Source organism: Falco naumanni, chromosome Z (assembly GCF_017639655.2).
Source record: "Falco naumanni isolate bFalNau1 chromosome Z, bFalNau1.pat, whole genome shotgun sequence".
Taxonomy (NCBI): Eukaryota; Metazoa; Chordata; class Aves; order Falconiformes; family Falconidae; genus Falco; species Falco naumanni.
In genome coordinates, this window is record NC_054080.1 from 60,516,066 (window position 1) to 60,542,707 (window position 26,642).

Consider the following 26,642-nt stretch of genomic DNA (forward strand, 5'->3'; position numbering starts at 1 on the left):
AAAGCAGAGAAAAAATTACCAGAAGGTACGCATTATTGCAAAACTTGCTTCTTAGGTAAGTAAAGGACCAATTTTTCATTCCAGCTGCTTCTCCATTATGGATCTAAGAGGCATGGAATAATTCAGAGCCAAGGCAGAAGAAAATACAGAAGTGTAGTATAGTAGGTGCAAAGATCCATACAGATGTGTAGCCCTATGCCTTTGAAAAGCCACTTCAGTGTGGATACAATTACAGGTAAGGAATTACTTGGCCATTAATAAGTTTCAGTTTTAATGCTGAGTGATGAACTGCCCTAATGCACAGTGTATCCTTTCCAGCTATAGATTCACAAAGTGAGTATCTATCTGCACACCACCTCACTAAGGCTCTAATTCCTAGCAATACTAGAACATACTAAATGGATATCAAGACTTCATTAGAAGCCACCAGCAGCAGCAAAGCAACATCAGTGTTCCAAAAGTACTTCCACAATCACGTTTTGTTTCAACTTCTATTTTTGTCAAAATAGATTTACTGGATCTTCTGCTAAGGACCAAAACCTTCACAGGAAAAGCAAAAAGTCTTTCTAATAGGACTTATTTCAAATTGAATTTTATACCAGTTTTGAAAAAGAGAGACAGGGGTGAGTATTTATTACTCAGAAGCTTTGAAAAATGCCAATTTTGTTATATGATCAAGAAAATCTTCAGTAAGGGCTTTGATAACCAAGTTCACATTCCTCCCACTCCTCTTTTCTGATGTTTTAGATAAGGAAGGCAGCATTCTTGGAGAGAAAATAAAAGAACAGGCTGAAGAGCTCAGAGTGATAAGCTCCCACTATGGTATCTACTAGTAATAGTATGGAATCTGTTAATACTACTGATGGGACTTAAAAAGCCCTTTTCCAAATCTTGTTGCAAGCGGGTGCAAGTACATGGCAGCATTTTCTACTGTTAGACAGAAGATACTAATAGCTTTGAAATGCACTCTATGTGAAATAAGCAAGAGGTCTGACACTTTCAATGATAAAATTTCTCCAATATACCTGGTAACGTTGATTGTATCGTCCATACTATGCCTGAAATCTTTTGTTTGATATGTAAGCTTCCTGCTCTTAGAATTAATGAACCACTAATGAACAAGTTCTTTAGGTCAGACATCCATTCAAACACCATGACACTAAATGCAAGGAAGACTAGAGTACTGAACCTGCATTCAGAAGTCTGACTGGAGCACTAACTGAACTACAGGACTATCAAACAGGTAAGGAAGTCATGGAAACCAGAAAGTAACTAGAGCATACAGGCACTATCAGAATAAACTGTTATTTCTTCTTACTCAAATGCTTGCAGAAGACTGAGTAATTAGATGTTGACTGATCTTCACATCAAAAACCCATCTCCTCCAGAATTCTGGTTTTCATCAACTTCAGAGTGAGTCTTCTGAAATTACCTGCTCATTAAATAGGCCAAAACCCAGCCCTGCCACTAGTATATGATCTGTATCAGTGAGTTGCAAAGCTACAAGTTGTGACCCTTGTCGAAATATCTGCTGAGACTGCCTGTTACAGACTTTTATTTGAAGGCATGCCAACTGGGCCTGCCTGTGCACAGGTTCATTTGATAGCCCCTTCACTAGTTACCAGTACTGCTGCTACTTCAAGTGATTCAGAAAACTATACTCTCTCCCTGTATCCTGAGGTAAACCAGTGCTATCAGATAGGGCATTTGTACAAGTATATTATGAAAACTCGACAATAGAAGTTTTCTGCTTTCTACACGCAGTTCCCAAATCCTGCTACCATGGACAGAACTGTTAGTTACAACCTCACTCACAAGTAACCATGAAGCTTATTCTAGTTCAGGTAAGGCGGAATTTGCAGCTACAGCAGTTTGAAAACTTGCATTATGACAACTAGGATGTCTGCATGAAGCAAAAACTTGTGAAGAACGTACAGGCCCTCTAAACACAGAGCTGCAGTTTCATTAGTTTTCCTTTGCTATGTGAGCTAGATGTCCATTTTACCACCAGTCAGGAATTCATAGAAGCTAGAAGGGAGCGAGGCCAGCTACTCCAGATTAAGCTGCTGTACTTTTCACCATGAAAAAATACCTTTTTATTGTATTTGCAAGGATGACTTCAAAATCTTGCCACTAATATCATATAAGCACAGGATACCATATGAACTAGAGATAAAAGCTGTAAGTTTTATTTATAGATGCAATCATATCTGGAGATTGGAGGAAAGACAGAGAAAAGGTCTCTCAATAATCAAGCTAGGTTTCAGCATGTTCCAGTTTTACACCAATCACTAATAAGCTCTTTAATCAGAACTAGTAAAATAATTTTTGCCTGTCATGAAGAGATGAAATAGAAGCATCAATTTAAGTTAAAATTCCATGGAATAGCCTGCTGTTCAGATACTGCTGTGCCTTGCTGACACTTAACAGACCACTACTGATGAACTCCTCCAAATAGTTTTGATACTATCAAGAAGTCAAAGGACATTCTGTGTATGGAGAAAAAATTCAGGCCAAAAAAAATCTGTTGCGTGCTAGAACCAGATGCTAACAAAACCCAAACTATTCCAATAGCTGAAGAAAATTTAATGGATTAAAATCCATTCCCTCTTGTTGGGTTACATGATAAAAGATGGTCTGCACACAGGGGGGAACCTCCAATAACATCTTGACCCAGCTACTCCCAGGGCCATCACATGAGAGCACTCAGCTCATCTGAAAAAAAACACAACAAAGGAGTCCTTGCTCAGGTTCTTGGAACGCTGACACAAAAAAGCCTGCCCTGAGATAAACTATAATGACTGAGAGAGGCTCTCCAAACAACCTTTCAGACTTAGGGGTGTTACTAGCTACAGGGCTATGAGACTTACTATGCAATACCAAAAAGAACATTTTGGGATTGTACAAGACTTACCATGGGAGAAATGAAAGACAGGGCAAGGGAGGGAACCAGATGATTTTGGGATAAAAAAGCACAGGAAAATAGAGGGATAGGTGCATAAAAGGAGCGGGTCGTATGTAAATGTTTTGCTGTCTGGCCTGCTTCTTTGACCATACTCTGCACCTGACGACTACCACCTGTTCTGTTCTCATTTTTCCTGGGTGAAGCAGTCTCTGTTCTGTGTGCATGTGTGATATGGAGGTCTAAGCTCCAGCAACTGGTCAGGCCATGGGTTACAGGGACCCATATAACTGCAGTACCAGCAACTGGAGCAAGTAGGTATGTCAGCGTGTGATTGCTAGAGAGTATCAAGCCAGACCAGGTGGTTTGGGAAGCCAGCTACCAAAGTGGGGACACGTGCGTGTGTGTCTCTTGAGTGAGACCACTGGAGACTCTGGTACCAGAAGGATCCAGACATCCACATCAACTACCGCATGGACTATAAGGTCTGGAGGTTAACTGAGATACCCATTTGTGCATCTCAGTCTCTCTGTTTCTCTTCCCTCATTCTTTCTACCCAGTGGGAGACAACCGGAGACAAGGGGATATATGTGCCAGTTACTGCATAGTCTTGAGTGTCTAATCCAGCTACTGTGAGATTCATAGTGTTTGAGTGAAAGGGCGGGGCCCTCTATATGTCTGACTGAAGGCATCTGTAACAGCAAGTGCAGTGGGGTTGCAAGCATCGTGTGCTTGTAGGTGCCAGTGCCAGCAATTGGAGAACCAAGATCAGTTACTAGAAAGACTGAGCATCTAGGATCATTACTGGGGGATCCGTTTTGTACCTACCTATACAGGTCCACTAATGGGCCTTATCAGCCAGAGCATGCAATACGATAAGGCTACTGGTGTTTATTTTGTCTGCATGAATGCTTTTTTCTGTCTGTGCTGATCTGCATAGCTGGCTGCGTGCACGTGTGTTGTATGTGTGTATATGCCCATTAGAAATACATGTTCAGCCCCACTACCAGTTGGTCTGAAGGAGCACAGAACTGCAGCAGACTCAGGCTACCTGATTCAGAATGCATAACACCTCTCACCTTCCTCTTCTTGGCACAGGCAAAATAAACAGGAAGTAGTAGAATAAATTACTGTTTTGGAAAGGTGCAGGTTCTGTTGTCCCCACCTGTGTAAACCAGTACCCACCACTTCCTAAGAACATTTCCACGGCAACAATTTCTGACGAGGGAACAGGAAGATTTGGATCTGCACAGATAAAACTTCGACAAGTTCCTATTCGTCATCTGTACAGCATACTACTGCAAATGCCTTCAGGATGAAGATACAGATGCAAAACCCAGAAATCTTCAAAATAGTTGCTACACAGATGACAATAAGTAGTATATTAAAAGCAAAACATAGTGTATCAGTTACTTTTTGTGTCTCTTCATAGTTATGCTGTTACTGTAGCAAGCAACTTGCCTGAATTCCACCCAAATCAGCTGAGTGAGGGAATGTCTACTCACAATTTATACTTTTTAAGAAACTGATCAGATATATCTGAGACATGCCAACCCCTCCAGTAGTCTTAACAAACATAGTCCACAACTACCTTAAAATTGCTTTTCAGTATTTGTCAGAATCACTTACCTGTACAGTTTTTGGATTGCATGGGCTGCATTCTTCCTTACATAAGGAGATAAATCAGAAGAGGCTTCCTTAATAGCAAGCATCATAATGGGAACAATAATTGGGACACGGATACTGGATAAAACTCTTAAAGCACTTGCACGGATTAGCTGATTAGGATCCTAAAGAATGGGAGGGGAGAAATAAAGTAAGATAGTGCAGAGCTGCATCATTAAATTCCCTGCAGAGGTTACACTAATTAGTGGCTGCACATTAAAATACATACATCTGACTATTAGTCAGGCTTGCCATCTAAGGCCACACTAATAAAAAAATATGCCAAACTTCACACAAACTTTAAACCAACCCCAAAAAGGTAAAAGAAAGTAAGAAAGAAAACACTGAAACATGAAAATTTGGCAAAGGAAAACATTAATGTAATTTACTTTCCCAAGCAAGATATGGGAATGATGGATAAAAATAGACTAGTATTTTACTTAATGATCTGAAACATTTTCTGTAACCCAAGTGGAATTCAGTTAGTCTGAAAAATACACCTAGTTCAGTTTTATTAATTATTTTTCATATTTAATCTTTTATGTTTATATTATTGTAGATAATATACATTTTAATTTTATATTTCTGAATATATGTATTTATATATTAAATATAAGAACTGTGACATGAAAATGTGGTTCTCAGTTGCGACACTCCCACTCAAGTTCTTGACATCTCCATTTTACACTTTACTGCAATATATAAACTGAAGCCTTGTAACAATTTATTTTTCTTGAGAGTACATCAAAACATTAAACTAAATGTAAACTTTCTTGTACTTCCTACTCTCCCCTCTGTCATCCCAGTCCCTGCTCCCCTTTTATAATGCTAGGGTTAGCTTGGGCACCCAATAGTAGCACAAAACATCTGTGCCTAGGGGAACTGTTCTGTAAACTTCACCTGTCAATCATGGGCTCAGGACACACGGGAAAAATGTTGCTAAATGCTCTGAAGTCTAGCAAACTGGAATTGCAGCAGCATTAATTCAGTGTACTATCTGCCAAAAGAGCACTTCCCAAAGAACATTTCTCCCAAGGACTGAGAGTTGCCAACATGGGGTTTCAGACTGGTATTACTTAATGATCAGTTCACCTAAGCTCTCAAAATTCCTACCTCTTAGCAACTGCTGAGCAGTATCTGGATGGTGAAAGCACTTAGTCTGACAGGTTCCGCAAAACCAAGTTAATCTTACCAGAGTTTGCAAAGCTCATCTCCAATCACACAAGTTTAAAATACCTTAAAAAGTTATTTTAGAAAGAGGGAGAAAAAATCTCCACATATAAAACTGGATTATAATATTTTTTATAAAAACAGGAACAAAATACTACAAAAAATATGAACAAAGAGAATTAATTACATTTGCCCATCCTCCATAGCAGGCTTGGTAATTTCCTTAGCCGCTGAAAATCCCAGCTTGCTTGGAGCCTACCTCCCTGCCACCCACCACTTCTGAGCTACTCACAGCCACAACATCTGAGTTAACCCCTGTCCTTTTGCTCCCACTAAAATTATGCCATGAGAAGTGTTTACTGTACATGTATCTCATTAAAAACATAGGATACAAAGTAATTTGAATTTTAGCTTTACATGGCAGTCACAGATAGTAAAGGTAGCACACATGACATTGAGATAAAAGCTGGAAGCAAAGGGGCAGAAACCTCACTAGTCAGTTTTGAGATGCTCCTATAGGTGCACATCTGGTGCTCTGCTTGCAGCATTTTCCAACAAGATGCAAGGTCTGCATCAGTGACATGACAGAAATTAATTATGAACCTAGAGCAACCTTACAAGAGTACAGAAAAAAGAAAAAACCCAACCGTCTCTTATAAAAACTAGTCAGATTTAAGGGTAGACACTTAATCTTTCCTTCCTCCACAGTCACACTTCAAAGGCAATCCTAATCTTTGTTGTCTAATCCCATTCCCCATTGTGATCCGAAATTGAAATGAAACAGTACAAAATGCTATTTCTTCAGTGCTTTTAATAAAATGTAGAACATGCAACACATGCAATATGTTAGTTTAGGTACGACTATCTTCCTTATGTTCCAATTCTCTGTTAACACACAAAGATCTTTTACACAAACTAAAGGAATATAAGTGGTCCAGGGTAATAGCAGGGTCTTCTTTCTACATATATAAACTACCTTGGAAAGAGAAAAGGCATGACAGAAACTAAATGTTGGGCATGGAATTTCAGAGCACCAATCTGCTTCTTTTCTTTAGTGACATGATTTTACTTCATACAGGCTTAGTTGCTTGACAAGGTTTGAAGCAGCACAAAAAAGTTTCTCAATGACATAACTTTAAATTGCTTTATCAGATGCAGATATTGACATGCTTTAGTTTACCAGACTACATTTACAGAAATATTGTTATTATGTGTTAATAGCTCAGAACTCTCTATGAAATATTGTTTAGTAGTCACTCACTTTTAAAGCACGTTGGAAAGTACTGATGGACAACAATGCTAGATCTTGCTGCTCCTCTGCGTAACGCATCAGATAAACATAAACAAGCTTTTTTATCTGAAAAGAAAAACACAGTAAACATCATTATCAAATTTCTAAAAAATTCCATATAACTAAGTCCTAGATGGTATGTTTTCATGAACACTTTCTTCTTTGAAGGAAGAGCTAATATATCACTGGAGCACTCACATGCTTCTCAAATGTCTTATTTACTGTAATTCTTTTAATAGAAACTAATTAATAATACAGTCAGATGAAGCCTAGTAACAAAGTACTGCTTTACATTATCAACTAGTGTCCTGGTTTCAGCTGGGTTAATTATCTTCTTAGAACCTAGTGTGGTGGTGTGTGTTGGCTTTGACATGAGACTTTTCAGTTCCTCATGCCCTACCAGTGAGAGGGCTGGAGGGGCACAAGGAACTGGGAGGGGACACAGCCAGGTCAGCTGACCAGAACTAGCCACAGAGGTGTTCCATACCATGCCTGGTATATATACCTGGGGGGTTGGCTGGGGCAGGCATATTGTTGCTCGGGGACTGGCTGGGCATCGGTCGATGGGTGGTGAACACTTGCATTGTGCACCTCGTGTTTCTTCCCTTCCCTCTGGATTTTATCCTTTCCCTCCCCCTTTTCATTATAACTGTTAACTGTCACCATTGTTATTCTTGTTTTTTCATTTTTATTCTATTTCAATTATTAAATTATTCTTATCTCAACCCTCGAGTTTTACATTCCTTTCCAACTCTCCTCCCCATCCCTCTGGGTGAGGGGGACTGAGCAAGCAGCTGCATGGTACTTAATTACCAGCCAGGGTTAAACCATGACAACTAGTAAATAAAGAATTGAATCATCTAAGAAGTTGACCTGTGGCAACCGATGACCTGAGCACTTGTAATGCTTTCTTTCTTATGGAAAAATAGATTAAACTGCAATAGCCAAAGATTCAACAAGCCCATTTTACTTCACCCTGAAACTCAAAATCAATTAGTTGAACACATATGAAAGATAATACAACTTCCAGCTGAAGAAGTGTGGTAGCTTACACTATTCAAATCTGATGAAAAGCACTTCTGACTGTCTTGGACAAAAGCAAAGGGTATTAGATCCACCTTCACCCAACTACAAGCATTCAAAAGATGTAGCCAATATAAGCATAATACAAATGATGCAATGTTCAAAGATTAAGAAAACCTCAGTATGATTTGGTGGGAGGAGGTTATTCAATTTAGCTCACTTTACCCCCTCATGGCCACTGTATGTCCAGGAAGCAGTGAAAACATTTTTTACATTGGAGTTGTAAACTGACTATTGGGGTTTGTAATGGAAAATTCTGGAAGACCCTCAACTACAGCTGTGCTATAATTACTGTCACTATCAGAAGATGTATCTTTGTGCCAATTCTGGCAAAAAGCATAATATTAAATCACAGAAGGTTACACCATACTAAATTATTTGTTGTTCAGCTATAGACAAGCAGCAATCAACATTGACCACAAGAGGCCTATGCACTGAATGACTGCAGGTGTGCAAAGAAAGCCTCCTTTCCTTGAAACCACTCTGTGACTAGAAATGGAAACACTTAGAGCTTCGTGACTACACTATTCTTTTACCATTTACCTTCACTCAATGTTAAAATGCTCCTTTCTATAAAACTAATCATAACAGGGGCACATTAGGCTTGAGAAACACAGGCAGATTTGTTTAATTAGTTTATCAATATAAGCACATCAAACTCCATGAGTTATTGACCAAGACTTATTTTTGTTCTATACCACCAATTGTTTATTAGGTCACTTTTTGTATCCTTACCATCCATGACATGATGCACATAATCAAGCTGAGGTCAGCGTGTACTTATAAAAAGAAAAATCACAAGGCACTTCTGCAAACGCTAAGACACCCTTTGCTCCTCTCAAAACAAATTATAATAATAAACAATTGGTAGTATAGAACCTGTCATCTAACTAACCTTGATAAAGAAGTTAGATGGCTTTAAATGCCCCGATTTCTTTCCAGTGTAACAGTCTCTTCCCTCACAAATATGTTAGCACTAAATGGTAGAAAAATATGTCATGAGGGAACTTTAACTACAGCGTAGAGGAAGACGTGAATTCACTTAACTGTTTATTTGTTTTAAAATACAAGAAAAAAAGCCCAAAAAACATGAACAGTTAAAGGCTTCTACTAATTAACATTAGGTTATGTGATAAAAACTTGTCTGCACGCCCACAAAGAGCACAGAGAGATACAGGAGGAGGGGTGTTTGCAAGTAATGCCCTGCCCTAGTTTCTCCCAAGCTCATGACACAAACCATCAGCCCTGACATGTAGAGACACAGCAGTAGGAAGGAATCCTGATTTAGGACTCAGAGGAAAGGACACCCTGTCAGACCCCTACCAGACGAGCCTCAGCTCCCACATCCAAACCCATCAAGAGTCAACACCAGAGCACCTTTCAGACTGAGGGGCTTTTTCTGTGTACAGGTGTGGGATGCAGATGAAAAGTAATTTAGTGTTGCACAACACTTATCATGGGATGTTTGGGGAGGCATCAAAGTGATGGAGAAGCAGGGGGAATCTATTGCCTGAGGAAGAACAAGTCAGGGAAATAGAGAGGTAAGCAGATAAAAATGGCTGGACACATTTAAACAGTTTGCTGGCTGGTACAGCTGTCCTTCCACACCCAGTATGTGATCAGCACAGTCTGTTTTATTTTCTCAATAAATTTAATTTTAAACTATTTTCCTCTGTGAGGCACTCTATTCAGTGTGAAGGTGTGTGTCTATGTGCCAGCAACTGCAGTCACACAACACGCTGGAGCACCCATGTGTCTGTGGGCACCAGCAACTAGAGAAACCAAAGTAAGGGGGCTTAAGTACATCTCCAGGAACTGGAATGGGACCTTAAATCATAGGGGCCCCTATGTCCATGGTGGCCAACAAGTGAGGATCTGGCTGCCACCAGCTGAGCCAGAGGCAACGACAGGCCAGAGGGCCTATTAGCATGGGTGCAAGCAATTGAAGAGACTGAAGTATGTGAAACCAAGTGTAAGCCCATGTGTCTGTGGTGGCAGTGACTGGAATGGGTGCAGGTGTACAAGTGGATAAAGCTGCACTAGCTGTTGAGTAGGTGAAGTGGCCTGGGAAGAGGTAGCTACAGGTATGGGCATCTAAGGGTGAGACAACGGGAGAAATCGGCTATAGCATAAACCAGGGGAGTCCCATCCAGCTGCCAGATGCTTAGGAGCATCCCTCTAAGGGCATAACCACAAAGTGTTTGCTAGCAAAGGACATGGGGAGTTCTGGCCAGGTCCAGCTGTGTATGCACACACCTGTGTGTCTAAGAAAAAACCATAAGGGAGTAATTACTGGGGGACCAGGGGAGTCCTGGTTTACATGTGTTCATGTACAGCAGTGTGTACTAGCAACTGAAACAGGGCTGCAGCCTGAGGGGCTCCTATGTCCAGGTGCCAGCAACAGGGGTGACTTGGATCCAGGGGCCAAGCCACTGGGCAGATCGTGTCTGAGACCAGCTGTCAGATGGATCCATACTGTGTGTATGTACATACATTCCCACTAACGGACCTTCATCTTGAACTGCAAAGCTGCTGGTGCTGTTTGTGTTCATGTGAGTAGCCTGTGTCAACCCAGGTGGCTGCCTCTTTACACATGTATTTCATGTGTATATACACAAAACGTGTGCACGCACACTCCCTACCAGCAATACACTCCCAGTCTCACTACTGCCTGGGCTGGAAGCCCAGACCTGAGGTAGCCTTGCCTCTGTCAGGCTAGTGGTTCAGCCCTAACAGTTAAAAATACTCAAGATTAGTAACACTGTTCAAGGCATTCCTCGTTGGTGTAAGGTATCTCTGTTCAAAACTGGACTTCAAGTACTAATAACTTACAAGCTAAAGAAGAGAATATTTAACTGGTCAAGTACAATTCCTTGCCCCATTTCCTTTTATCACTTATTATTAACAATATTACAATTCCTTAAAAGTATTTTAATACAGTAAATTCTGAAAGACTCTGAATTATCATCTTTGCACACTTATGCCTCCTTGACTTACCATAGCTCACTATTTGGCCTCAGCCAAACATGCATTCCTTCAAAGAACAGAAAACTCTTTTAAAGTAGTAGCCAAATCAGAATAACTTCTTTAAAGCTAAAATTAGATTAAAATTTTACTATTATGTGTAAAATGAGGAAGAAATCAGACCTATCTGTGACCTACTGTATCCCAGTACATTACCCAGAGACAGGAGTTTGCTGAAGTCATAATTGCAGGAAAGAATCTTCAGGGCCATAAGCTGGGGGAAAAACAACTTCTTGTTCCCATTAATAATAAAGACTGAAGTACATATTTCCAGGAGAGGAGGAAAGAACTGGAGCATGCATTCAATTGACTTCTCTTCCTAGAACCCAGTGCTTCAAACCACTATTTCCTGCATTTTTGCAAAATTATGATCCTGTACAGTAAGAAGTAACTAATATCATTGCATGCTTGCTCTGCTTTCCTCAAACTGAAGCTTGGGTGGAACTACAAACTTATAGGTGTTATTTTCATCTAAATCTCATTTGTTAAGTCAACTACAACTCTGACACCTCTGCACTGGAGCTGACAGTGTATGCACAGTACTGGTAGTGAGCATCAGACTAATATGTTCTTTATAAAACCTCTGCTTGTACAGTTTAATGCAGATGCTGCTTTAGATTTACTGGAGCCACAAAGTAAGCCTGTGGATTTTAACACAATATAGTTGAATGCAATCTCCATTTTTTTAACTTCCTGGAAATTTGAATTTTCACTAGTTCAAGACAGATTTTTTTCTTCCTCTTTTTCTTGTATCTTATTTCTTTTTGTAAGAAAGCAGAAGCGAGCTACTTTGTGTCTGACACCTGACATTGGGGCAAAAATAGACATAGATGCTGCTAAAATAAAGTGGATGATAAACAGCCTGAAAGAAAATCTTAGATTTCTGCTATTATCTATGGAAATCCTGAAAGTTATTACACACATCATCTTTTAATTAAAAGTCACACAATTCAGTGCAAGTTCAATAAACTTAGTCAAGCAACTTGTCTCAAGAAATTAACTCCTATTGCAGAAGATTCAGACTCAGGTTTTTCATCAGCTGCTTTTATAGGAAGTTTAAACTGTTCTTGTCTGCCCCTTCATATACTCCTTTAATAATTCTTCATTCAAAATAAATGAATAAGGGCATATTCCCAAGCTGCACATATGGCTTCGCTTTAAAGTCTCCATGTCTTACAAAACACAAAAATAATCCAAAGATTTGAGATTACACTGCATATTAGCAAAAATTTCTTCTCTGCTCAAAATGGGACCTATACCCTCCCACAGCTCAAACAGCCACATCTCTCCAGAAGATTCTGGAATCTGAAGGCTACTTTATCTTCTGGAATCACAGGCACTCACATTAATAAAGCATTAAACAAATTCTCTAAATTACCAAAAGAACCAACATTTAAGTACTGTGATACAAAAAATTAAACACACTTCACTGGTAACATCATGTCGTCTAGCCATGAATTCACACAGTCCTCTTTAACTGAGTTAGCAATTTCACTCTGCAATCCTAGCACTGAGACACTTCCTTCATAAATATACATTAGAACAGTGAACTTCCTTATCCAAACCTTACGTCTCAGCCTTGACCTGCAACAGACATGTTCACATACAGAGCACAACCCCTACTCAAAGTTTGTAAGCAGCACCACACCTCCAATGAACTGTAGTTAGTAACTCTTCTCAGAATTCCCACCACACTTCTCTAATCTATTTTTTAAAATGTAAAAGTTATTATTCTTCCTTCCAAATCACCCAGTAGATTTCCTTTTACTCATTAAAGTATTACCATAATGCTGTCATTGAAATTAAACCCTGAAAAATTCTATGAAAAATTAGACATATTAAACACTGAAAAATGAAAAACTAGATACAATTAGCTAAAAGTTTCTAAATAGGTCTATCATAACAGTATTTTTACTGAACTATACGAATACCTCAATATTTTTACTGGCAACATTCTTCACAACAGCAGGAAATAGCTCAGAAGCATTTTTTCCCTTTGCAATCATCTAAAAAAAAAAAGAAAAGAGCAATTATATTATTACATTGCTAAGTTACGGGGGGTTAGGGTTTTTGTTTGGATTTTGGTTGGGGGTTTTTTTTGGGGGGGTGGTGGTGTCTTTTTTTTTTTTTTTTTTTGAGAAAGAGGCAATTATTCCAGATTTGTATTTCAAACCTGACTTCTAGGAAGTTGAAGTTAAAGTCTGATTTTTTTGTTAACTATTAGACTTTACAGTACACTATCCATACAACAAAACCCCTGAGTGCTGGCTGGTTACAAGTTTGGAAGGGTGGAAACAATAAACTGTACTTTATTATATCAGACAAAATAATTTTAATGCTTTTAAAATTACTTAAAAAAAAGATCTTGCTTATCTGAAAAGCTTCACAGAATTACCTCTAGGGAGCTGCTATAAAAAAAAACCCCAAACAACAAACAACAAAAAGAACAAACATCAGGAGAAGTTATGCAAGTTACTTTTATTGGAAACAATCCTGGTCTGCAACAGAACAAAGCAGAAAAAAAAAAATCAAATAGATACCACACTTTTAAAACAAAGTTGTTTTCCATAGCAAGATCAGCACAAGAGGCCTTAAAGTGTTTATACAGACAAAAAAATACTAAGGTAAAAGCAAGATCAGTCAAACCACTGATTTTTTTGTTTTTCAAAAGGAAGAAAGTTTTCGTATTTAATCTCAGTGAAATCTGAAACTAAAGCATGTAATGAATAATAAAATTGTCCCAGTAAAGAGCACAAACATCAAAATTCCAGTTTAGCTTCAGCCCTTGTATGAACAGCTTCAGAATTAAGTTATATAAAAAAAAACCCTAAGTACATTACATGGAATAAAATACTTCAGCATACACTACAGCTGTACTACTCCATTTCTTAGATCTAATTCCAGTGGAATGCCTGCCAGTACTTCATATTCAAGCTGCTGACTCTGGAATCTCATGAACATGTTACAGTGCTGCTGAACATGGACTCAGCACACTCAGCACACCCCCAGCTAAAGTCACAGGCAGGATCCAGTCAGCCAAACATCAAACTAATCAGAAAGGTCAAGAGCTCACCAAGATGAGCAAATATGCAGGGATCCAACACAGGAACATGAGCTTTGCAACTGTGGTTACCGCTCCTCGTAATGATCGCACACTCTCACCATTACTCAACATTATATAGCTGATTAAACTTCATATTCCAAACTCACAGGTCTGTTTGTGTATTTAATTGATAAAACACTAAAGGGCACAAAGAACTAGGACCACATGTAACAAAAATTAAGGAAACACAAAAGCAGGCAATACCTTGACAAACTATATTTGGAGAGAGTTAGAAGACAGACACTAGAAGAAGAAAGAAGGTAGCTGTAGTTCAAGCTGTAAGCCTTTCAAAAGGGTTTGAGAGCAGCTGTCCAGAATGACATTCCAATTTAACCAACTTAACATTCTTGCTGCTCTATTAAAAGTACAGGAAATGACAAAACTAAGCAGCAAAAGCACTGTATATACTTCAAGGCTTTTAACTAAGAATCTAACTTAAAACACTGCTGTCAGGACTGGGGGTGTGGTGTCTTTATAATTAATGCCAGATTCAGAATGACCAGAGTCAAGTAGAACTTAGTAGCAAGATGCACTGCAGAGAAGTATAGAATAAAACATTATCAATCATCTCATCTTGATGCAACACAAGTTATGTTATTCAAAAAACAGGAATGATTCTTAGACTTCCCTGATACACTGTAACAGTATGACTCTATGCATTACTTGCATTGTTTAACTTATCTACCATAATAGCTCCAGTGTACCATGTAAATATGTATTCAGGTTCTTTTAAAAGAGTGTATTTTGACTCATTAACTCATAACTATTAGTGTAAACCCTCCTTAGCCCATGGATCATTAACCTGAAAGAACATAATGGCTCTTTCCAAGACTAAGGTCTATCATGTCATTTTTGTTGCTCTGCCTAGTCACTGTTCAATTGTGTTGTCTTACATACCTAGAACTCCTGCAGATAGAACTTGTCACTCTAGAGTAAGTGCTATGTAATGTCAGAGTATATTAAGCTTTATTTTTTCCATGAGACACACACACAGACACAGATGACATTCTCTGTAGGAAATCAAGCATGTGAATTTGTTTCCTAAATTTATCCTCTGCAATCTTCAGGAGTGAAATCTCAATGGAGATTTTTTTCCCAGAGAAGTTCTGAGAGGTTTCAAGAGCTAGTAACAAGAATACCGTAGTGGTTGTAATATCATTATATGTTTTAAAAGAAATACTGGCTATTGTGTTTTCATGCATGTAGTAGAACAAACTTGGTTCTGTATATGCTTCAAATTTATTTCTAAACCGACAGTGTTGCTCACAATCTTCCAAAGACTGCAGTTATTTTACAGCATGCATACAAGGAAGAAACAAAAAACAACACACTAACTGAAAAAAAAAAAAAAAAAAAGACATAACTGATCATTGAAGTCACACAAGCATTTTAGCTGAAGGTAAGCCTATACACCTTCATGTAAGAGAGGGAGTGGAAAGATCATAACTGGACTACTCCTATGCTTGAAATTGTGTTGTTAGAAGTCACTCTCTGCAAGACAGACTTGTTTTTATTTGTAACGAATCTCTTTCTCCCCAGGAGGGAGTTCACAAACCATCTTGAAGAAGGAGGAATCATAGAATGGCTTGGGTTGGAAGTGACCTTAAAGATCACCTAGTTCCAATCCCTGCTGCAGACATAAGCCATAAGCAGTCCCGGTACTTTTCCATCACACCTATACAGACAAATGAAGGTTCAGCCTCTTGAAGACTACTCAAAGGGTAAGAAAACTATTGGTATGCACAGCTTTTTCCCCCTACCTAAAATTAGTGAAAATGCACATTCCAGTGAGACACATTAAACAGCAGTCTTGACAGAGTTCGTTTTTCCTCTAGTAAAAAGGCTAAAGTCTTTTACCCCTGGAAAACACATCCCATCCCTGAGAAGTCTCTAAATGTAAGCACACAACCGGTAACACACAAGCATCTTTGTGCCCAGCAAGAACATTATGACCACTGATAAAAGGCCTTAAGCTAACTGTGCAAGATCACAGGCCTGGCTTATTCAGTTTAAGTTTCAGTTTATGTGAACCAGAGGCTGGTAGCAGGAGTCTATTATGAAACACAGTTTAAACACAAGATAAAAGCAAATATCTTGAAAACATGGAAGAGACAAAAACCAGAGGATCCAATAGTTCAGACAACTTGCAGCCAAGTAATGATCAACCTTATGAGCTAAAAGGCTGATTCTAGTTCAAGAAAAGCAGCAGCAGCTGAGCAAGGAAAAAATATCCAAGAAACTGAAGGTGCCTGCTGCCATCTGGAAAAGTAGTGCTCTTCCAGCACTGCACAGTGCTTAGAATAGTGACAAAAAACCAAGGACTGGGAAATTATAAAAGGACAAAGATCTGTAACTGGGAAATGGGGAGCAGAAGACAGAATGTGCTCAATGCACTTCTGCCTTCCCTTGCTGAAGATCTGATCACCTCAGCCTAAGACATAAAGGACCACAGGTATCAGTGCTAACTACATGTCCCCAGCCTCATGGTATCACCCAACTTCTAGGAAATTTGTATAGTTGTTAAAAACTGCTTTGAATATTTCACAGCAGCAGGTATTTATGATGAGTGCATCTGCTCATTGCACACTCATTTATGAGAGAGCATTTTTTGCAGGTAAAAGTGAAAAAAAAAATCAATCTAGTAAAGCCTTGGTTTAAAATTTAAACCTGACCCCACTTAATAGTTTCCAATTCCCCCATATACATACACACACACACTTCCAGTTGCAACAGTTTCCAGATACAGATCTGACCCCTTTTTTAAAAGGAAAACCAAGGGAGCAACAGGTAACTGCCCAAGCTTCCCACCCACACTAATGGCCAGAAGAAAGCACAAGAATATAAGTTATCATAGATTGAAACCATGACACTTCTAAAAGCCATGATTTCCTGCAACAGGACCTCTGTATGCCAGACTCTCACTGCTCAGATGCTGAGGAATCCCACATCATGTTGGAGAAATGAACGAAGAATCTTTTCACAAAAAAAAAGGAAAAAAAAGGTGGGTCCTGCTTGACAAACCTGATTTCCTTCTACAAGATGACCAACTAGCAAATGAGGGAAAGGCTGTGGATGTTGTCTGCCTGGACCATAGTAAAGCCTTTGACATCATCTCCCACAGCATTCTCCTGGGGAAACTGGCTGCTCATGGCTTGGATGGAAGTACTCTGTGCTGGGTAAAAAAACTGGCTGATGGCCAAGCCCAAAGAGTGACAGCGAATGAAGTTAAATTTAGGTGGTGGCTGGTTACAGGTGGTGTTCCCCAGGGCTCAGTACTGGGGCCAGCTCTGTTCAGTATCTTTATCGGCGCTCTGGACGAGGGGATCGAGTGCACCCTCAGCAACTTTGCAGATGACACCAAGCTGGGCAGCAGCGTTGATCTGCGGGAGGGCAGGAGGCTCTGCAGAGGGGTCTGGACATGCCGGACCAGTGGGCCGAGGCCAGCTGGATGAGGTTCAAGAAGGCTCCGTGCCGGGTCCTGCAGCTGGGTCACACCAGCCCCACACAGCGCTACAGGCTGGGGCAGAGCAGCTGGAAAGGGCCTGGTGGGAAAGGGCCTGGGGGTGCTGGTCGGCAGCCGGCTGGGCATGAGCCAGCAGGGTGCCCAGGTGGCCAAGGAGGCCAGCAGCACCCTGGCTGGTGTCAGAAGCAGTGTGGCCACAGGGCAAGGGAAGGGACTGTCCCCCTGCACTGGGCACTGGTGAGGCTGCACCTCGAACCCTGTGTTCAGGTTTGGGCCCCTCACTGCAGGAGGGACGTAGAGGGGCTGCAGCGTGTCCAGGGAAGGGCAAGGGGCTGGGGAAGGGGCTGGAGCACAAGGCTTGTGAGGAGCAGCTGAGGGAACTGGGGTTGTTTAGTCTGGAGAGGAGGAGGCTCGGGGGGACCTTACTGCTCCCTACAACTACCTGAGAGGAGGATGGAGGCAGGTGGGGGTGGGTCTCTTCTCCCAGACAAGAAGTGACATTACAAGAGGAAACTACCTCAAGTTACTCCAGGGCAGGTTTAAGCTGCCCAAAGGCTGCCCAGGGAAATGGTGGAATCACCATCCCTGGAGGTATCTAAAAAACATGTCGATGCAGTGCTTAGCAGCATGATTTAGTGGTGGACTTTGCAGTCCTGGGTTAGCATTTGGACGTGATGATCTCAAAGGTCTTTTCCAACCTAAGTGATTCCATGATGAAAAAGGGAGAAATCACTAGCTCTAGAGTCACAGGAAAGAACACCATCTCGTGATACAACCTGTACCTATTCACTTCAGTACATGCTTGGATAGGGTTAACTCATGTGTAAACCAAGCAAAACAAAAAAGCACATCCAGGAGACTGAAGGAAGAGTGAGAGAAAAGAAATGCAAAAGTCCCCAAAAAAAGAGGGTCAAATGGACAATGAACAGCTTTTCTTAGCGCATTACTTAATACTTTTAATAATAAAGGGACATTATCAATTTCATTATGTTTAGTTTATAGGATTTAAACACACAATGGTGTTAAACTTTTTTTATCACCTTTATGGGTTCACTGAAATAGTCAAATACACAGGCAACATGCTCAATTAAAAAAAGTATATAAACTAAAGCAGTAAAAATAGTAAATGCAATTTGTCATTTTACTGCAAATTTCTGTTTTCTGTGCTGTATTAAGACAGCACTTGAAGCTTCTCTGAAGGAGCCATTTCCCAGTTTAAGATCTCACCTCCCTACTGAAAACACATATTTACAGGCATATTGGCAGTGCTACATAAATATTTTAAAAGTGTATGACTGCATATATTTCGGTATAGCAATTTCTACACAAATTCTGAATTCAGTAGCTTTGAAAGACTGTCTAGAGATTCAAAGGGTGACTTGGTACAGGATCTGTAAAGTAAAACCATTATTCATATCCAAGAAATAAAACCAATAATAAAAAAGATACCCTAAAAAAATAATAATAAAAAAATCACATACCCCAACAATCCTTTTCATAGCATCCAGCTTTGCAGAATCTTTACTGCTTTCCAACATTTGTTTTAGGTCTTCATTTCTATCATAGAAGCATAATAAAGCATTTATTAGAAAAAGTAAAAAATAAAACCTGAACACCATTTTTATATTTTTGCATCAATTCAGCAACTTAAGGTGAAGCACTGCTCCTTCTTGCCCACTTTTAAATTGTATTTGTTAACACGCTGACCTAGTGTAATGAAGTGTTTAGTAAAAGAATCTATCAGATTCCAACAATAATTCAAGCCCACACAACTTTAATCTGCTGTTAGCTGAAGCTTGTCTGGAAGGCTGAAGTCTTGAGGCAAGAGAAGAGCTCAATTTGAACCAATTCATTCACTTCTCCCTTTTCCCCCCCAGTGAGGGTCAGATCTAATAACCTGAAGTTGGCATGTTTGTGTTAAAAAGACAGTATCAACTTATGGAAATCATTGAAAAGCCCAAGAGTAGACTTCATCGTTGTATCATGGTCTGAATTTAAAGATTCAAGCATATAATCTTATGTTTTCATTTGCCTTCCTGGATTGCAGATTGCTACCCCCTATTATAAGGATTATAAACCTCAGACTTGTAGTACCATTCTACATGCTATAAGATTAAGATAGCCAGATGATTAGACATATACAGCACCCAAGCAGTTTCTACAGCTGAAAAAGTTTTCATACAGAAATACTAGGACAATAAGGATGCTCTCTCACAGATACTGATTCTCATTACCTGACACTAATGAGAGATCTCACCCTGCTTAGCTTTCTAGATGTGAAGAGATCACAGTCTAACTGCATTTGTACTCTGAAAGTTTACCAATAAGACTCTTTGAAGAAAGAGCCTTTTGTAATGCCTACATCGCTCCTGTACTAAAAAAATACAAAGCAAACAATGGCTCAAGAAGAGACACCTGCAATATTCCAGAGAACTGAAAACTTCACAAGTTTACAAACCCTGTGAGCTTTTACATAGTCAAGGGCAACACAGAAATCCAGTGTGGAGAGTTGACCTTAGTTGGATGCCACTTGCCCACCAAGACTCTCTGTCACCCTCCTCCTCAGAAGGACAGGGCAGGAGAAAGTAAAATGGAAAAAAACCCCTTGTGAGTCAAGATAAAGGCAGTTTAATAAAGCAATAGCAAAGGCTGCATGCAAAAGCAAAGGAAAACAAAAGATTTATTCTCTACTTTCCATCAGCAAGCTGGGAAGTAGGGCTTCAGTACACATTGCAGTTGCTCTGGAAGACAAATGTCATAATGACAAATGTCGTAATAACAAATGTCATTGCTCCTGCCCTCTCCTCCTTTCTCTTAGCTTTTATTGCTAAAGAGACATCACACGGTATGGAATATCACTTTAGTCAGTTTGGGTCAGCTGTCCTGGCTATGTTCCCTCCCAACATCTTGCCCACTCCCAGCCTACTGGCCTTTGTGGGGGGAGGCAGCCTCGATGCTGGGAGAGCGCTGCTCAGCAGCAGCCAGAACACTGGTGTGCTACCACCACCTTTCTAGCTACCCATACAAAACACAACATTATGAAGGCTGCCATGAGGAAAATTAACACCATCTCAGCCAGACAGCATTTCAGAAGTGAATACAAAACCTAGATATATTCTGATTTATCACTGCCCTCAGAATTTCTGATTGAAAAGAAAAAGAGGTTTAAGCCAAAGCCAGAATTATTTACAATGAGACACAATGTTGTCATCCATTCCTCCATAAATCTTTAACAGCATTTTTCCTACATGTAAGGGATAGTTTCCTCATTTTCAGATCCGGTACTGCATCTATTCTGTGCCACTCCATGAGAAATCTGACACACTTCAATACACATCTACAAAATTAATCTCAACTAGATGGGGAAAACACCCAAACAACATATTTTACTAACAATCCAGAAAACAAACATGCAAAATTCAAGATGCAGACACCTACATACAACTTCCAACTGAAGTCTAACTGCTTTTGCAAAACCAAGTCTTTCATGAAACACTGCAGCAACCTAATACAGATGGCCTGTTGTAAATATTGGCTTCACTTCACAGCTTAATAGTTAAGTATTATTTTTAAAAGAAAAGTGTTCTATTTCCTCACCTGCTTCAGCATCATTTCCTAAATATCACAGGGAACTCCTTGCGTTGCGTCTGCATCACACTCAAAGGTTTTTACCAGTTTTAGTTACTTCTGTAAGCATTTAAAGAACTATGTGGTCTGTCTTCTGCTGCTGTGTTTATTTAGTTGTTTGCTTCAGTCCTTTACATTTCCCATTTAACTTTGTTCTGCAGTTTTGCATACTGCTGAGATCAGTTCAAGCAAACATGCTTGTGTTCAGCTCTTTATCCTCACACTTCTTTAGGCGGTCCATATTTTTCCCTCAGCTCTATATCCTTTTTTTTATATCAGAAATCAAATATTAGTTGGTTTAGGGTTGTACCTAAAACACCTTAAACAATATGCCTTTTTTTTTTTTTTACCTTCTAATCTCTCTGCGTACTTCCATTTGCAATTAACTTCTTAGGAAGGTTAGCTTGATGCACTTTTTGGCAGCTCTCTTTATTCCCATTCCTGGCCACAGAGATAGCTTGCTTTGCTGACCATTTCTGTCCACCTATTCCTCGTAGGATAGCAAGTAAGTTTCAGTTCTTTTAGATCACCTTGAAACACCCTACTTGAGACTTTGCTCTAGAAAGATACAGAAATTTCAGAGATTTCTAATTCCTTCTGCTTAAGTTTTAATCCTTACCTTGTGAAAAGATCTAGATGACAACCGTTATCAAAGCTACCTAGCAGAAGACTGGACTTCATTTAGAAAGCTGCTTCTAGTACTATGCTCCTGCTGCCAGTTTTCTATTGCCAATTCACACAATCCTGCCCAAATTGACAGAGACATCAATAGAAGTTAAAGCACAGGGTAACATAACTAAGCTGTGATCACCCAGTTCTCATGTAAATGGTAGGAAAATGCTTTGGCTCCTTGGCACAACCAGCACAGCAACCACTTTTCAAAACAAATCAGTATCTGACTAAAACTCAAGAATTTTGCATGAATAAGACGTTGTAGCAACTGCTTAACGTTCAAGTCTAGGAGTAAGTTTACCTAATAAAAAAAGTTTAAAAATTAACATGAAAAAATGCCAAGAACATTTGTAAGTGAGAAAGTAGAAAACATGAAAACAGTAATTTGAACTTGAGAATCAAGTAGCAAAACTGAAGGAAGTTACACAGCACAAAATTAAAGTAAATGCTGAACACAACCTCCCAGAAGTTGCGAATAACAAAAGCAGACAGTATAGTTATCACATGGTAAGTACGCATTACCTGTGTAACAAAAACAGAGGCAAAAGGTGACTTTAAGTTGTGAAGACAGAAGAAATTGGTATTTAATGACAAAATGTATTTCTAATTGCTCATATAAAGTATTTTATCATACATTTCAAATTAAAACATTTTGAAATGTTGACAGGGAAGATAGAAGCCAGAGAAATTCAGGCATGAAGACCTGTTTACAGCCAGCCTTGCTTTCCTAAGAGAAAAGCGGTGGAGGCAGGGGCGGAGGGAAAAGAGAAAAATAGAAGAAAACTACAAGGTCTTGATGAATTCATTTGGAAATTCATTGCTACATGAACTAATGTTTTGGGGTTTTTTTTTAATCTTTTCCTAAGAAATTATATTAGCAAGCATTAGATACTTACAGAGTAAAATACTGATCTATATGTTCATATGTAGAAGAACAAAGGCTTGCTGCTGCAACAGTTAGATGTGGTTTCAGTGTAACCTCAAAGTTTCACCCTTTAGGAGTGCAAGACACCTCAATTATTTCACCCAGCACTGTAGAATTTTGTTCCATTCTTTTAAGTACAGTATTTAAAAAAAAAAGAAAAAAAGAAAAAAGAAAAAAAGAAAAAAGCTGACTGCACTCAACCAAGCTTCCATGCCAAGACTGAGGTCTATGCAAAAAAAATAATCTAAGTAACAGGATACCCACTCCCTGGCTGTTTTCAATTTCTAGAAACAAATATCCTACACAGATTTCAAAGGTCAGTTCCCTCCAAAAAACTCTTTTATCAGCAGCCTCAATGAATGACGGGAAGGGCAAATGCATTTCAGTCTTTCATAATGCAGTTTATTGTACTGTACAAAAATATTTTCATCTTCTGAGCATTAGGAAGATTTAAGGGAATTTGAAACCTTAACTGAAACCCCTCAAAACCTAAAATGAAGGAAGTATAAATGCAAGTTTCATACTGCTGTTCATGTTTCTACACTCACTAGTTATTCTGAAGTGACAGTTCTTCAGTACACAATGTTAAATAATTTCTTCATTACTTACATCCACCTGCCAGGAGCTCAGGAAAATGCAAGCAACCCTTCAGCTGTATCAATATCCTTGCCTCTCCCTGTTAAAACTTTGAGAGCAATTCTAGCCTTAAAGAGTTAGGTCTTTATTACAGATGACTGAAATATAAGCTTTATTACTTTAGAAGCAAAATCAAGTTTAAAGAAGCCTGATCTGACAGTTATCAAATATGGAGCTATATGAAGCAGGAGAGTAGCAGTCCCAACAACAGTGGCTGCTAAAAAAAAACAAACCAAAAAAACCTTGGAAGTGTAAACATACAGCCTCTGAGCCCATTTCCCCAACCAATAAGGGCTGAGATGATTTACTGAAATTTACTTGGAAAAAGACTCCCACCTGTCTGCCCATTGCCATACCTAAGAATGTAATGAGATTTCACGAAGTTGTAGTCTAGTGTCTTAACCTCTATGTAATATGGCCCCACTGTCCTCCAATGTTGCCAACTGAAAGCACTGGTATGGACTATAATTAGAAATATTATACTCATATATGACATGAACAGGTTATGAAATACAATGTATATTATCTGCATAGCATCTACCAAAAAAGGCAATGAGCCAATTATTAGTTTATTAAGGAATAAGTACTCAGCTGCCTTTATAATGTTTACCAGCACAGGCTTGTATTCCTCAGTGTAAGAATTTGAAAGCTAAGGGCGTGTAAATTAGAAATGCAAATTCAACACCTAACTTTCTCTCAAGCAAGCATCACACATGAGAGACCTGCCATGACACAACATGATGGACATCACAAAACACATCCAGAATAATACACTCTCTTTAAATCACTGGTTGAACATTAAGCAGACTGAAACAAATTCTGTCTTCCATGTTTCCGTATTTTATGACTGTAGCCTTTAAGGTAGAATACTTTTTGTCTTTCTACCACAAAGCACTGTTTTTCTTCATATGCCTTTGTACCATTTCTGGATATAATAGGGGTATGGGTATGATGGGATCCAGTAGGCCTGTCATAGGTCCTATGTCAGGATTACTCTTACAGATGTTACTGTAAGAAACTAAACAAAAAATGTTCTCATTCTCTCTCATGCTCCCTCTACTCCCCTACCACTAAGAAGACAAAACCCAAACATTACAAAAATAGCACCCCAATGCCGCAAAACACGAGGGAAAGAAAAGAAAAACACCACTAAAATACCAAACCCTAAAGCCTGATACTCGAGAGAGCATCCCACCAAACTATTCTAACAGACTGTAGTCTTACATACAGGAAACAGTAACTAAACAACAACTCTGAATATGTCATAGTCTTAGCAGCACACCTGGGCCACTAAAACTAGCATCTTGCTCAGATTAAGACTGGGATTTCAGACTTCACTGAGAAACATTACCCACTTTTACAGAAAAACAAAGAAAGCAGGAATAACTGTATGTCACTCCTATAGTTAAACAAGTTATGTTAGTGATAAATCTGGGCCTTTCAGTTACTTTGTCTTCATGTAGGAACTATCACAAACCTTTAATCACACTAAAATACTAACCTATAATTTGTGGCATGTCATTTGCCACTGCACCTACATGTTCCCAACAACTGTTTTTAAGAGAACACCTAGTCCACTCAGATAAAATACACATCGACTGTATCTCCTATTCTTTTTAGCAATAAGCAATACCATAAGATAAAACCCATTAATTTCTAGCTTTGCTACAGTTTTAATGTACCCAGTTACTGAAAGAAGTCACCCCCTAATCATAAGGCTTTCTTTGTAAAAAGCAGAAGTTTCCTAAGTATCAAAACTGCAACTGAAGTCCAGCTGGCAATGCAACAATAATCCTTTAGCTACAAAATCTTTAATCACGGAAGTTTATCAGCCCATTGTTTTATTAATTACGAATTTAATTGTGACTGCTGCCCATGCCATCTGTATGCCCCAAAACCTGGGAACAGTTTTAATCACCTCTAAGAAAGAGGAAGGACTTTTAAACAAACTCATGGTGAGACAGTGGATTTTCATATACAAGGACAGTACTGTGTTACTGCAAGGTAAGATCTGGGAAGTGGCAAACAAATCCACCACAGGGGAGGAAGCAAGCTTTACCAGTTCCAGTATTATGGAACCACCTATCATAGATCAAGAACGAAAGTTACAAAAATCCATTCAACAGAGTTTTAATAATGCATTTCCTGGTTTAAGTTCTCCATCCACTGCATACTTACACAATATCAGCTGCATTGTTCTTGCATTCAAAGTCTTTAGGAGATTTCAATGTGGATGACACACTTAACCACAGGATACCAAGATTTATGGGGGTTTTTTTGCCTGCAGCACAGCAACACATTCCAACATAAAGTTCAAAATATTGTGAATGTTACCAAGCTTGAAACAGAAAACCCACAGTGACAGAGCAGCTTAACCTTTGGTCTTGGCACCCAAGTAGTAATTTAATCCTATGGAAGGTCCCATGGCCCCCCCTCCCCAAATAATGAAAAAAAAAATTAAAATAAGTTAAAAAAAAACATACAGTAAAAAATCTACTGGCAACGCAAAATCCTTAAAATAAATTGGCTTATTCTAGCTCAGACTATTGTATAAATGCTAAACAAGTGTGAATTTAACACTTAAAGAGGAACTGTAAATCGATTTCAGAGCCATGTAACATGGAAGTTAAAACAGCAGCAAACACATGCTGCAATGTAAGTATTTTGCTGTTGATTTGGGGTCTTCCTCTAGCAGGAAATTAAGAAATCTGAGTTTCAGTGTTTCACTCTATACCACAAACTGTTTGAATGACATCTTGTGGTGCTATTCAGTATTGCCATCGTCTTCCATCAGAACACTATTCATATTTATTGCCAATTCACAACACCAACACAGAATTCAAGTATTTCAAGGGAGACTCAAATCATTTGGCTGGAAGTGTAGCTGTAACTGTGGTTTAAAGAGAAATTGAGAGGAGAAATAATTTATTTCCTTCAAAGCCACACCTAAGTTTTCAATCTGAAAACTAAACATGCTACTACCCCAAAAGCAAACTTGATAGTTTCAAAGGACAGACAGCAGTGATGAGAGGAAAACCAGGGTAACTATAACATCCTGTAAGGCTGAGAGCCACAGGAAAA

At 39.1% G+C, this 26,642-nt stretch overlaps 1 protein-coding gene across 5 annotated transcripts in view; it reads right to left on the reverse strand.

The window, feature by feature from the left end:
- AP3B1 (adaptor related protein complex 3 subunit beta 1) overlaps positions 1-26,642 on the reverse strand; it is a 161,988-nt gene that overhangs the window by 128,673 nt on the left and 6,673 nt on the right. For all 5 annotated transcript variants that reach the window (XM_040579493.1, XM_040579495.1, XM_040579494.1 and 2 more), the window contains exons 2-5: positions 19,183-19,258; positions 13,067-13,141; positions 6,999-7,094; positions 4,532-4,692 (exon numbers count right to left, since the gene is read on the reverse strand). In XM_040579493.1, coding sequence (XP_040435427.1) covers positions 4,532-4,692; positions 6,999-7,094; positions 13,067-13,141; positions 19,183-19,258 — 408 coding nt within the window. The remainder of the gene's footprint in view (positions 1-4,531; positions 4,693-6,998; positions 7,095-13,066; positions 13,142-19,182; positions 19,259-26,642) is intronic.